Below are 14,559 nucleotides of genomic sequence, written 5' to 3'. Positions count from 1 at the left end.
GAGATTAAATAAAGCCATAGTGGCTTGGATTGCTATTAACCACTGCTGGCAAAGACATTACGGCGAGAACACATGCGACCGCGAAATCGCTAAGAAAACACCGCGTGAAAGCAATACCATCGCGTTATTCCAAGCGGAGGGGGGGGGGCCAGGACCAGAGAGCAAAGCGGTCGGACGTTTATAGCGCCGGGCAAACCGCATGAAAGAGCGGCGGAGGTCTTGAGGTTCGCTCAGCACCTCTGTCCAAGAGATGTGTTTCAATTAATGGCGTGCCATTTTCCGACCTCGGTTTACTTCGCACACACAACCGTGGGGGTGGGGGGGGTGGGGGGTAAGTCCATGTCACACATGTAGCCACATTTCGAACACCAACACTAGGGCATGCTAGGACAGGTCTGTATTTCTGTAGGAATACAACAGCTGATTGCAGCCAGCACTGGCATCTAACGGTACATATCCAGAATACTTCAGACACTTTGCTCATTTTCCACAGGGCCGGGGAATCGGTGCACCATCACCTTATTACCCCCCAGCTTTTTAACTTTGTGACATGAATACGATCCTGCCCTTTGGATTTTACCCACAAAAAATGAAGCTCTCAAGATAACTCGACTCTATATTTGAATACTGCCACTTTCGAAGGTCACGCACAGTTCACATCTCAGAGTCCTAAGTCAGTGAGTTTCAAGATTTTTAAAAAGCCTTGCAATGCCTCTCTAAGGAGCCATTAAAATGGAAGTGAACGGTGAATAGTTCCGGTGAACGGAACAGTCTCCAGTAACGTTGTGTGCTGGTAATTATTTTGATGCAGAACCTTGGTAGCTGATGACAATAACTTTGGATGCAATGCACTGGTAGCTGATGGTATTGATTTGGCTAAAGCACACTGGTAACTGATGGTAATGATTTGGCTGAAGCACACTGGTAGCTGATGGTAATGATTTGGCTGAAGCACACTGGTAACTGATGGTATTGATTTGGACAGTGCATTGGCAGCTGATGGTGCTGAACTGAATGCAGAGCACTGGTAGCTGATGGTAATAATTTAGATAAAGCACAGTGGTAGCTGATGGTGATGATTTGGTTGAACTGCACTAGTAGCTGATGGTAATGATTTGCTTGTAGCACACTGGTAGCTGATGGTAATGATTTGGCTGAAGCACACTGGTAGCTGATGGCAACGATTTGGATGAACTGCGCTGGTAGCTGCCATTTTCATCCCTGCCTCAGCCTGCAGCTGGCGGGGGCGGGGAAAGGCGGTAATTTGGGGTGTAGGGGCCCCCTACCGATCTCGCACTGTTCACAGGGGCTCCCCCAGGCAGCCCCCAGCGTGGCACAGCACTCCGACTTCAGGGTGCCCCCGTTGATGTTCACCTCGCAGCGGCCATCCTGCAGGTTCAGCCAGCAGGTCCCCTTCAAGCTGTCTGTGGAGAGACACGACACCAAAGCCTGCTGTGGGCGCTCAGTCAACAGGCGGCGCGTAAGCTCTTAAGATAAGATGTCAGACAGGGGCTTACACTGTGGGTTCACCAAATAATTGTTTGATTATGCATCAGACCCCCGTAGACATTGTTCAGTAAATAATCGCTGACTACGCATCAGAGCCTGTATTGTGTGTTCAGAAGATAACTGCATGATAATGACATTTACATTTAGTCATTTGGCAGATGCTCTTATCCAGAGTGACCTGATCATGCATCAGAGCCTGGATAAACAGTTCATTTGATATGGTGTTGGTAGGCTACACACAAAATGCAGGAGATCTAACAAAACCTAGGCCACTACTGATGATAATATAGCTATATATGCTGTATTTAATATGCTGAATTGGTTTTCCCAAGGAAACTATAACTGATGCTATTTCTATACAGACTCTCCACAATTTATGGAAGGGGTCAAATACCACCCGGCAGGTCAGTCCTGGTCTGAACACTGTGTTTTCAAGTTTATATTTACGCCAGATCTAACCAAAAATTTGCCCCAGACGTGGTGACCTGTCTGTTGTGAGTAATGTGACCTTATGAACTCCATGGTAGCTTAAGTAAATGGGTGCTCTGTCATGGCCTGCTAGTTGTGCTTTGTTTTAATTAAAATAACTTTTTTTTGCAGAATGGAGCCTGAAATTTACGTTATGTAAGACCCAGTTTTGATTAATTATAAATAAATAAAGTTGATGAGTGTACTGCATTTGTTGTTACCGATGCAGATGAGACCCGTGGTGTCCAGCTTGCTTCCAGGGGAGCATTCACAGACAAAGGAGCCAACATTGTTCTTACACAGTCCATTAGCACAGGGACTGCTCTCACATTCATTCACATCTGAAACAAGGGGGAAGAGAAATAGTGTTACACACGCCATTATGACAGACAACGCTATACACTTACTCATATCAAAAAACATGGGGAAGAGAGAGTGTCTGACACACATATTTTTAAAAGCAAGATTTTATGCTTATATCTGAAACCGATAGAATAACACACACCAACACAATAGTGAATTTCTGTAAACATATGCATATTTGGAACTTACAAGAAGATACAGAGTGTGAAACACAATGTAATGAAAGCAAACCATTTGCACTGATTCATGTTAGAAACAAGGGGGAAGGAACAGAGCGTGACACACATTGTGTGACTTAATACAATGAACTGTGATGCTCAAACTATTATACCATATCCAAGCAGTCTTACTTACGAAAAACTCCTTTATTAAATGAAATGTGACTTTATTCAAAGAAAGCAGACCAAAAGGAATGTATGGTAAATCAAATTAATGCAACAGACGGTTTCAGAATACAGTGTAGGACAAATGCACAGAGGAGACCAAAAACCTGTAATTTTTCCAAATTATAGTAACTTTGGTTTGCATACTACTCATGCATAGCAATAACCTAAAAACTACATCTGCATGTAACCAATGAAAAATGAAATACCATCATATATTTGTTCAAATGATAAATCCTTCCATCATCAGGAAATAAAACACCCAAAATAATATTAATATTTTGGTTAACCCAAAATAAGCTGCAGGCTCGGTAAAAAACAAAAAACCCTAAATCTCCTGTATATAATATCTTATAAATCTGTCTATAGCAAATACTACGTCATAGATTTAACAAATAAGCTCTGTCATGGGCAGGCCGAAGCATACAAAATCTTGTCCAATTTGTTCTGCAAACCACAAAGACACCTTACTCCCCCGAAATCGTGTTCAGCACTGAAATCCGGGTTAGGCCTCTACTCATGGGTTCAGCAACCGCAGAGCTCATAATTACCATTTTGAGTTCCTGAATTTACACACAAGCAGGCCGAAGGAAATCCCGGGAGATCGTGACCGCGTGGCCTTTAGCCAGCCAATGAATCACTTTAATGGCTCGTCCCTAATGTACGCTTTAGGCATTTTTTTTTTTTTACACGCGTTTCTCAGGAACAGCAACAAATCAACATATTGCAACAAAGCAGCGCTGTTAAGGTCTCCTCATTCCGCTCCTCTAATTCCAGCTTTACAAAATCAAGTGTCCGGCGCAAAAGGTGCTAACTTGATTTACTGCTGTTCTTTGTGAACATGAGTAATGACTAATATGGTCTACACTGTTTTTGGCTCTGGAACCTGTGACGACAGGGGCAATCGGCAGCACTGTTGAGAAGCAGTTGTAACGCTGTAATCTCAGGCTATAGCTAAAGAAACCAATAAAACACTCCGAAACCATGCTGCCGTTCAGAGGCCACGGCTGCAGTGACAGATTAAGCAGGGCGCGTGCCGAAACAGGCATGGACTATAGGAATAAACTGAATCATTTCTGTGGTCTAACCACAGCCTAATTCTTGTCGCTTAACCATGTACTGCTGTGTATATAATCCAAATGATTTCCCAAAAAAATTATTCTTAAAACATGTCAAAATGTACCATATCAATTATTCCCCCATCCATATACAATATCTTCCTCACATACAGAGGAATATACTTTAGATGTACATTTATTGGCACATATATTCCACAACAGAAACACACATTTTCATATGTGATAGTGCCCACTGCTCATATATTTTGAAATATTTGTTACATATCTAAGCACATATTTGAAATATACTGCTATTATCATCATACTGTTATTGAACAATAACAGCATGAATATTACTTAGGTGGGGCCCACACAAACAGAACAGACACGGGTGCTGTCAGCTCTTGAGGTATCGGTGCGGTCTGAAAAGGTGCCTGACCTGTTACGAGATGGACCGAAAGGAATGCGGTTGCTGGGGCTGACGGTAATTACCCCCTCACAGGAGAGATGGGACTCCTGACGGCTGCTGGAGGTGCGAGGAACATTCTCCTCAACGGGGGGTGGGGAACGCTACTGCCTCAGAGCTGCGCTGCGGCCCTGATCACTGAGGCGTCCCGGGGGCCCAGGCCTCCCAGAGTTCGACAGATGTTCCCGTTATGCCTCCACCTCCCAGCGCTTGTGTTCCAGCGCAACAAACATCCTGTCGCGTTTTTTCGGCACGCGAACCGGCGAAGGATGGCAGCCATCCCTCGGGGGGGCTCCCCCCCTCTCCGGGATCTGGGGCCGCAGGAGGCCGTGCCTCTAATTTCTCTAATTTATGGTGCAATAAAATCACGGGGGCCACGCTGCAAGGGAGCCATGCCTTCCCACTGCCCCCCCCCCCATCGCAACCCCCACCACTGTCATGGCAGATCTCTCCCAACTACCTCTAACAATGCCGTTTTCGCAAAACAAAACAAAAAAACCTGGGTGTTGAAATCCCGCCGTCGGACGTCTTTTCGTATAAACTGTGAAACGGAAAGAGGCAACAGCCCCATGTGGAGAACCCAGCAGGATGGACGGGAGGGCTTTTTCACACTCAATTAGACGCATTATCTAATTCCCCCTCACCGACTGGCAGGGCGTTCCACAGGAGGTTTCGGGGGAAGGCGTACAGGCAGCGGCTTGTCGTCACAAACGGGCAGCTCTGAGGTCAGACCCGGGGCATGCAGGACCCCATTATTTGAGAGCCTGGACCGGGCCAAGATATACGACGCGGTGGCCGGCGAAGGCTTTGAACCTGCGCATTTATTGCTTTGTAATTGGAGGATTAAAGCAGAGTGTTGTGTGATTATTTCGGACAGTTATGTCCTTTGCGGTAGCTATGATATTTTCACTCTTGTGATTAGTAGCAGAGGGTGTGACACGGTACTGAAGTACAGGGGTAAGCAACGGCTGCTTTGTTGTAAGGGGCTCTTGATCTGGAACAGGATTCAGTGCAAGATTTCCAAGATTTCTTAGCTATGTTGGCCTAAAATATAAGTGTATGAGGAAATGAGAAAATTTCAAAGTGGATTAGCGTGTCATCCAGCATGCTCTTTTTTTGAAAAAAAAAAAAGAAGCAGAGGGAGAAGAGGAATGTTTCTGAACTTGCAGAAGAACAGGACCTCTGTTCTTTTAATCAAACAATTATTGCACACACTGGTGCTCAATATCTACACATAAACAAAAACTGCTGAATTCGGGCCATCTTTAGTTCCAGACGTAGTTGCGACGGGGTGAAAACCATTTGCATGCATTGCAATGCGACGTATGCGCTTTCAGATGTGGGTCAATCACAAACAGCGTTTCGCTGGAGGAAAACTTCAAAACACATCTGGTTCAGATAGGAGCTCATGGCACCGCTCAAAAGTGCAATAAGGCCATGGCTGCGCAGCCCAAGGAAGACTTGGAGGCAACGGCCAGCGCTGAAACACAAACACCATTCCGCTCATCTCTCTTTGAGGCTTCTCGCCCCTTCAGAAATGGGACACAGGTGTTCCCACACAAGAATCCTGCTGCTGAGAGAGCGTTTCTGTGAAAAGGCTGTTCTGTGCTCCGAGCTCACCTCACAACAACTTAAACTGAAATCTTCAGAATGCTTAAGAGTTTTGAAATTAACCAAACTGATGCGAATGAGTGCTTACAAGAAGAAAACTAAAGACATCAGCAGATGCCTCTAAGTCACCGACCTCACACCTCCATACTGCTCTAGCAAGTCCACTGCATTTGTCCAGCCACCAGCCTCCCCCCCGCCCCCCAACACACCCCCACCCCCACCCCACATATATTTCCCATCAGGTGTTTCAGTTGTGATTTAGAAAACGCTGCTCTCACCTTCACAGGTCTCTGAGTCTTGCCTGAAGAGGAAGCCCTTGGGGCAGGTGCAGCTGTAACTTCCCGGAATGTTCCGGCACAGGCCGTTATCACAGAGGAGCCTGTTCACCATGCATTCGTCGATGTCTGAAACACAACCGTGACATGGCAGATTGTTTACTCCGGCACGTGTCGATGACCGAAACACAAACGTGAAATGACACATTGTTTATTGAGTGTTGATCCATGTCTGAAATACAAACACAGACTGTTTATCAGGCCTTCATCGACGCCCGAGCCACACACGGGAAACAACAGATCAGGAATGTTAATCAGGAATGTCTAACACACAAACATAAATAAAATCTATCCTTCACAGAACATTCATAATTATCTGAAATAAACATTTAAAATGTGTTTATCCATGTCTTAATAGCTAATAAACGCAGAAAAGCAACAAGCTGTCACCACAAACTCAAAAAAATGTCTGCAAAGCAAATATGACAATGTGATCACGGCACGCCCGTGTCCATCTGCCTAACAAACTGCCTATTTTCCGCCCCAGTCATCTACAACACAACTGCAGGAATACGCCCACTGCACACCTTGGTGAAGGAAACGCTCTGTCCACTACACAGTAAGTAAGAATGTGTTTACTGCATTCTTGCCCTCTTGGTTAATACCTGACACCCAGGTGTAAATATCACATCTGCTCATCACGACAACAGGCACATTTCAATATGTGTACCACAGACTTTACAATCTGTCCATCACACATTAGTCTGAAATACACACAAACCCCCCCCCCCCCCCCCAACAATTTATGTGTATTCCAAAAGTGCAGAAACGAAAGTGACCACAGGTCATTTGTACCCATACTGCATTCCTCACCATGGCTTTCTGGCTGCAGACGTTCTATTCCCAGATGACTGGTTTGGCAACACTGTGACTCTGTCAGAGAGGGAGTCTGAATAGCTCATAAACCTGGATACTATTGCATTACGGGAATAATGGCTCATAAACTCTTTCATAGGACATATGGAGAAGCTGGGCCTCGGCTACAGCCTACCAGGCTGAGATTAGCGATTCCTAGAAATCACAAAAATCTCCACGGAATATAGGATCCATCGTTATGGCTCCTGCAAAACAGTTTTAAGAAATGCTCGTTCACTTGGCAGAAGTAGCCGGAATAAACCAAGCGCTGAGATGAAGAGGAGCTGAAAAGCAACTGTTTATATAGGTGTGCCAAATACAGGGAGGCTTCTTTCTCTGGCCAAGGTCACTGACTTTGTGATGGCTGACAGAGTCATTATGGGAACAAAAGTTGACTGTCTGGCCTGTTCTTTCACTCCTTCTGTCCGCCACACTTGCCTTGGCAGTCGCACCTATGTCTACATTTCGGCAATTTTTCTTCCTGTCTGTCTGTCTCTTCCAGCAAACAGGCATGATGTCATTTCAATATGCATGAAACCGCTAATTTGTCTTGCTGGCGAAATGTATGAAACATGTATGAACAGAAAAATAAAAGAGGCATGCATTGTCTGTTGATCTGAGAGGTGGCGGTGGTGGTACAGCATGTAAAGTCTGTACTCCGGGAAATGTTTAGACTACAGGAATATGAAACACCGAGAGCAGCTGACAGCAAGCCCCTCTTGTTTTTCTTCATACGGCTAACCTCTGATCCAGAAAGCCCCGACCCTGTAATGGTCCTCCAGAAAGGCAGAGAGAGAAAAACTAACGGTAATGTGTGACTCACCTCATCTGGCAAAGACATCGCGACTCTAATTACAATCGCACGCTGAGTGAAATTCTGGTTTTGGAGCACGGAGAGTGCAACAGTACTTCTCGATTTCACAGGTTCATAGCATAATTAAGACACCAGGGTGCAAGAGCCTGCTTCACGGAGTTGCCCTTCTGCTCTCTTGACCTACAGGACTGTATTATGACATGAGTACGGAACAGATCATGTTTGTAGGTCCTGAAACGGTGCATGATTTATATCAGTATATTCAGAGCCATGTAAACATACTGACAGTTATGAGTGCTACAGTAATTTTACCCTTATTACTGTTTTTAAGTACTATTGGGAATTTTCAAGTTAGAATCTTTGCAATTTTTGACTTTGGGAGAAAGTGGGGAGGGTGTGTCTGTCCATTTTGAGAGTCCCTGCTATGTGTGAGACCCTAAAAAAATCCAAGCCCTAAAATATATCTACCTGCCAACCCACCCAACCTGAACAAAGCCACGTCTGTTGCTGAGATATATTATGGAACCTGGATTTCATTGACATTGATGAAGAAAGGTGATGAAGAACAGTGATTAAAGTCGTAGACACATCTCCAGCGCACATAACTAATCAATGTCAATCTGTATTAGAGCTATAATTTCAGAGAGCTATTATGAGGAATGGTGGAAACTTCCCTGGCATCTTGTATTCGACACAGGGAAGAACGGTCACCCTGATCCTGACCAATAAATATTCACCCCTGTGGGACTCAGCTGAGCTAATACCCTATCCCGTCCGACCGGCCCGTTTCGCCCAACATGACCGTAATCACACCACGACACCATGATCTCCGCCTCAAACAATGGAGGGGTCTGTGCCGTCATCCGCAAGCCGGGGGGGGAGCAGCACAGCACAGCGCAGTGCAGTGCATGGCAGACCTCCTTACAGCCGGCCTGGAGCCTGGAACGCTTCCTGATTAAACAGTTCAGGCCCGGGGACTGATCGGCGGGCGGGGATCCAGGCGCTCTCGCTCTCCCCCGTTCCCCCCGCGGCGTGGCGTCGCGCGGGCGGCCCACTCACCTACGCAGCGCCGGCCCGTTTGGTCCGACTCGTAGCCCACGTTGCAGATGCAGCGGTACCCGCCCCGCAGGTTCTCGCACACCCCGTTAGCGCAGATGTCGGGGTCCAGGGCGCACTCGTTGATGTCTGCTCGAAAAAGAAAATGGGGGGGACAGCCCAGTATGGTTAACTGACGGCTTGATATATTGCTGACATGCCAGAAGCTGCTACATGAGACTAATGAGGTTCTGTAGTAACGTATAGAAATATAACAGTATAACAGGCAGTGCAGAGGTGGATGGAAACAGCTGTTTGCACTGTGTGTGTGTGTGCGTGTGTGTGTACGTGTGTGTGTGTGTGTATGCGTGTGTGTGTGTGAGAGAGAGAGACAGAGACAGAGAGAGAGAGAGAGAGAGAGAGAGAGAGAGAGAGAGCTGGCGTGCACATGTACGTGTGTGTGTGTGTGTGTATGTGTGTATGTGTGTATGTGTGTGTGTGTGTGAGAGAGAGAGAGAGAGAGAGAGAGACAGAGACAGAGAGAGACAGAGACAGAGAGAGAGAGAGAGAGAGAGAGAGAGAGAGAGAGACAGAGACAGAGAGAGAGAGAGAGAGAGAGAGAGAGAGAGAGAGAGAGAGAGAGAGAGCTGGCGTGCACATGTACGTGTGTGTGTATGTGTGTATGTGTGTATGTGTGTGTGTGAGAGAGAGAGAGAGAGAGAGAGAGAGAGAGAGAGCTGGCGTGCACATGTACATGTGTGTGTCAGTGTGTGTCTCTGAGAACTTTTCCTGCAAGGTCGACTGCAAGAGTTCTCCCCGGGTTTACCTGTCCCATCCACAGAGAAGCCTATACCACTTCCACACAGGGCCTGGAACTCAGCTGAAAGAGCAGAGCAAGCACACAATGGAAACCAGATATGAATGTGGTCAATGTGCAACTGCCTCATTCATGCACAAAGCTTTCATTGTAACTGCACACGCAATATCGTTTTTGTACACAGAAGCTTAAAAACACTTAGGATGCTCCCATGAGAGAATGGAGCCCAACGACAGCCTGTGGTTGGACATTACATTACTGAAAGTTCATAAATCTGCTTTGTAAGGGCCATTCATTCGGTGTGTGCTTTGTACTCCCAGATAAATTCTTTCCTTTGGGATTCATTTTCAAGCACCCCTTGACCTCTTCCGGAAAACACTAAAATCAATTTCAAGCTCCAATTAGATACACGTTCTGAAAGACAACTGCAAAGTGCAGATAACTCTGAGCAGACTCGCAGGTCCTTTAATGTCCTTATACAAATGATGTCTGAGAATGAGCACCTGCAATCTGCGCTCCCTTTAAAGCTAAGGTTAAGCATTTTAAAATTGATATGTATGACTGTGAGGGATGAGCCACAGCAGTGCTGTATGGGCATTCGTGTTTGTAGCAGCCAGAAGACTCGTTTTTGACATACAACCGGGTGAGAGCTGGGTTTTGATAAAAGACGTGTTTGATTGGCCTGTCCTGACAGGTTGCTCGAGTTGGGGGTTTAAGGGGGGGGTTTCCCATCGGAAGAGGCGGTGAGGAGTGTGTGTGTTTTGGAGGGTGGGAGTTTATTTGGGTTAAAAGGGAAAGCACAGGTGGATGAAGGTTATTGAGTCTGAATGGCACCAGCAGGCATATGAGGAATGGCAAGTCTTCTCATTCACTCTTATATGTATAATTTACTGGAAACTACCTAAATGTACATTTCATATGAACATACATACGAGTAGAGTAAGGAACCTTCTAATAAGGAAAATGACCCTGCTTCACAAGCCTATTCTTGCTACATTGTGACTCAGTGCAGTATGTGACACACTGCTCTGATTCAGACTGTGAAACTGCAGTTCAGATTCTTACCAAATGTCACATTCACAGATAATTCAAACAACATTTGCTTTAACCTGGAATGGTGTCTAAAAGGTAAAGTGTACAGAAAAAACAGCAGTGCAATTATTAAATGTGTGCTGTGCACATGGAAACTCTTAAACAAATTGAAACAATGCCTATATGGAATACTCCAAGAACAGAGTACCAGCGGAACACATAAAACACAAGCAGGTATTCTTTCCCAAACTCAAACGCATGGGTTACGAAAGGAGGCCATTTTGGTTCCTTTATCTTGAGCTACATATGATGCAGAATCCCTGAGCTCAACAGTAATCTCTGCAGCTTCCTGTCTCATCAATGCAATCTATGTGAAGAGGGCTTTGCAGGCAAACCCTGGTGTGAGTCAGCGTGAGTATGCGTGTGAGTGTGAGTATGTGTGTGTGCGTGTGCGCAGGGGGTCACTGTAAACAAAGTCAGGCAGTGAACACAGCCAATGTTAATTACAACACCTGAAAACTACACAAATTACCTTCACTATATTCTGCTTGAATCTGCTTTTTTTCTAACACAGCGCATGACAAGTATCCTTGTTTTTTTTTTAACGGTCGAGGGCTGTGATTATGCAGAAATTAGATTTTAATATATCTGTATTTTATGAAAGGAAAAATTAATTAACAACTTGTTTCACTAATTGCGTTCATATTTCATTGACTATAACGGGTGCACTGCTTGGCCTGAGCGATCAGTAGACAGTCAAATGACCGTGAAACACAAAGAGGTCATACAAAGCACCATTTGTGGACGGCGGGGCGTGGGCGTACCTGAGTTCTTGGCGGGACAAGGCTGGCAGGGCTCGCCGAAGCTGTAGTCAGTGTTGGCGCAGCAGCACTCTGACTTGGTGACCGCGCCCTGGAAGGGGCGCACGCACACGCCCTTCTTTATCGCCCCGTAGCAGGTGCTGCGCATGTGGGTGTCTGGAAGGCAGAGCGGAGACCGGGACTACTTTCAACTGAACTACTTTAACCGGAACTACTTTCACCGGAACTATACGCTCAAAACTGACCATTATGGGAAGAGCACAACTACAGCTTTGCATTCACTGGGGGCATTAGGGGAGCCTAGCTGAGGAGACGCGCAGAGGCACATGCTGGAATCCCTGCCTGGTGCCCTTCATTAAATTTCGGCCAAGCTAAAGCAACATGCCAAGGTTCCCTTGTGCTCTGCTTGCCCATTTCCTGAGCTGACAGGCATCATCCTTTCCCCAGAAGCGCCCCCAAAAATCAGATCTGTAATTCCTGTAGGCGAGCACCTCAATTTCCAGTCATTTCTGAATCAGAGCGAAGAGTCAGGCCTTCAGTGCACAGACAGCTTGGCGGCTGTGTTCATGACTTGCATTTCAACGCAAATTGGAAACAGCTTGCGGGCATCGGAGGGGCCGCGCGGCGCGGAGGAAGGCCGCAGCGCTGGACGGAGGGGGCGATCCGTGCTTACCCGCGCAGAACCGGCCGTCCACGCCCACTGCCAGGCCTGCCAGGCACTCACACCTGTAAGACCCCTCTGTGTTGACGCACCGGCCGTTCATGCATATCCCTGGGGTCTGGCACTCGTCGATGTCTGCGCCAGAAAGAGTGAGGGAGAGGGAGGGGGAGAGACAGAGAGAGAGACAGGGAGAGGAGAAATGGAGAGAGAGGGAGGTAGACAGAGAGAGGAGAAATAGAGAGAGAGGGACAGAGAGAGGGAGAGACAGGAAGAGAGACAGGGGGAGAGAAGGACAGATCAGCAGAGAGAAAAAAACAGAGAGAGAGGGATAGAGATAGAAAGAAGGAGAAAGAGAGGGAGAGAGACAGAGACAGGGAGAGACAGAGAGTGATTCAGATAGAAGGGTAAATAGAGAGAGACAGGGAGAGATGGAGAGAGAAAGAGCAAGAGGAGGAAAAAGAGAGAGGCCAACAGAGAGAGAGAAGAAAGAAGGCAGAGCAGAGTCATGCGGAATTAGCCATTTGTGAGCTGTCCTTTTCATGACTGGAAAGCAGGACAATACGAAGAGAACACACTGATTGTAAAAAAAAAAACAGTGAAATTGGTATGAAATAGGATCTAAAAAAAGAAGATTGATCAACACTTTCGTCCTGAATGTATATATAGGTGAAGATACACTGAGTTCCAGTACACACTGATTGTTTTTTGTTGTGTCCAAATAAATACATACACATTTGGAGTTCATGAATTGTGTGATCTATTTATCATTCTTGTAATAAACTTTTCTCATGGTTGGCACCTTTGTACAAAGAGGTACAAGAGTGGTAGATGCATGATTTGACTATTCACAATTTTGACCTTTTTTCTGTGTCTGTACAAAAGAGTAGAAAAATAATGAACATCAAAAGTACATTATGTATTTACATATGTGAGGTCATCAATAAAGAACGCAATACCTCTGATTCAAAACATGATTTATAATAGAGAATTTTTGTATGTTTGAAAGAATTGTATCAGTCATCACAGGTAATTCAATAACAGGAAATTCATAAAATGCCACTCACTGCACCCGAAACACATGGTGTACAGCTGTTTTTTCCTCTTACTGAAAATCTCTAATCGCAATGAAACTACAGACAGTGGGGTTTGTTGGAGGGAGTGGGTCTAGTGCTCGTTTGTCTCACTGCTCACCGGTGCAATAGCGCCCACTAGAGGCCAGGGTGAAGCCCGGCTTGCAGATGCACTTGAAACTTCCGTCCTCGTTGATGCACATGCCGTTCAGGCACATGTTGGTGGTGGCGCACTCATCGTGGTCTGGAGTTAAGAGCACAGAGTCGACAAGCATGCGATCGTCATGGAGACACTACGGGCTAGGTCTGAAAACCACCTCCCTGACAGTGAGTGATCCAGCATTCTTAGCTGGCCTTTGCTTAGCTGGTAGTGGCAATTATTAGATTGCCATCAATTACTTTATCATTTAACATTTGACTACCTGACTGTCTGGTCAAGGTGTATGTTTTCAGTTGGGTTATTAAAGGTTTGCCAGACTCAGTAGAAAAAAATGTAGATCAAACCCTACTATATACTGAGACTTCTAATAAAGGTGTTTCTTCCACAGTACAAAACACAGTAAAGCCGAACCAGACAAGTGAGGCACAGGGGTTGGGGAAACTGACAGATCAAAGCCCAGGTGAGGTTCCTTGAGTTGTAAGTTAGGGAATAAAGTTATGGAAGTCTCCTTAAACCAGGAATTCTATAGTTCCGCTTCATCATGGCACTTATTCATCTACATCTCTTCCCTCTGTTCACACGTACCCATCTGTATCCTCTCTTATTGTGAGCTCTAGAGTCCTGACCTCTTTGCTATAAGATACTATACAAGCTCAGAACGGCAGAAACAGCTGAAATCAGCCATTGGCCGGTTAATCGCTGTTTTCCAGGAAGTGCCTTAGTCCCCAGAGGAGGGCGGGGCCTTACCGACGCAGTTCTTGCCGTCGGGGGTCAGCTGGAAGCCTGCATTGCAGATGCACTGGAAGCTTCCGTCCGTGTTGAGGCAGCGGCCGTTCTTACAAAGCACCCCATTGTGCAGGCACTCGTCGATGTCTGAGGGAGGAAACGACACGTAGGCCGTGTTAAAATCCAACCAACCAACCTCTCCACAACAACACTGCTTCATAACAGTGTACGGGGGTGGAGAAAGTCCAGACCATTTAAGGACAGGCAACCAATTAATTACACCCCCCCCTGCCTTACACCGCCCATTTCACACCCCGAAGTGTATCCTTGACTCATAATAATATTTCTGTCAGGACATTATCGTTAATGCCGTTA

The 14,559-nt window shown here is 46.0% G+C and overlaps 1 protein-coding gene across 1 annotated transcript in view; it reads right to left on the bottom strand.

The window, feature by feature from the left end:
• Positions 1–14,559, bottom strand: part of LOC118778447 (fibrillin-2-like) — an 86,397-nt gene that overhangs the window by 35,211 nt on the left and 36,627 nt on the right. Inside the window, exons 13-21 of the mRNA XM_036529977.1 lie at positions 14,206–14,331; positions 13,420–13,542; positions 12,241–12,363; positions 11,571–11,723; positions 9,724–9,777; positions 8,922–9,047; positions 6,137–6,262; positions 2,199–2,318; positions 1,287–1,424 (exon numbers count right to left, since the gene is read on the bottom strand). Coding sequence (XP_036385870.1) covers positions 1,287–1,424; positions 2,199–2,318; positions 6,137–6,262; positions 8,922–9,047; positions 9,724–9,777; positions 11,571–11,723; positions 12,241–12,363; positions 13,420–13,542; positions 14,206–14,331 — 1,089 coding nt within the window. The remainder of the gene's footprint in view (positions 1–1,286; positions 1,425–2,198; positions 2,319–6,136; positions 6,263–8,921; positions 9,048–9,723; positions 9,778–11,570; positions 11,724–12,240; positions 12,364–13,419; positions 13,543–14,205; positions 14,332–14,559) is intronic.

The sequence above is a fragment of the Megalops cyprinoides genome, chromosome 5 (genome assembly GCF_013368585.1).
Source record: "Megalops cyprinoides isolate fMegCyp1 chromosome 5, fMegCyp1.pri, whole genome shotgun sequence".
Classification (NCBI taxonomy): Eukaryota; Metazoa; Chordata; class Actinopteri; order Elopiformes; family Megalopidae; genus Megalops; species Megalops cyprinoides.
The sequence above is the reverse complement of the archived record's forward strand: the minus strand, read 5'-3'. Positions and strand labels throughout refer to the sequence as shown.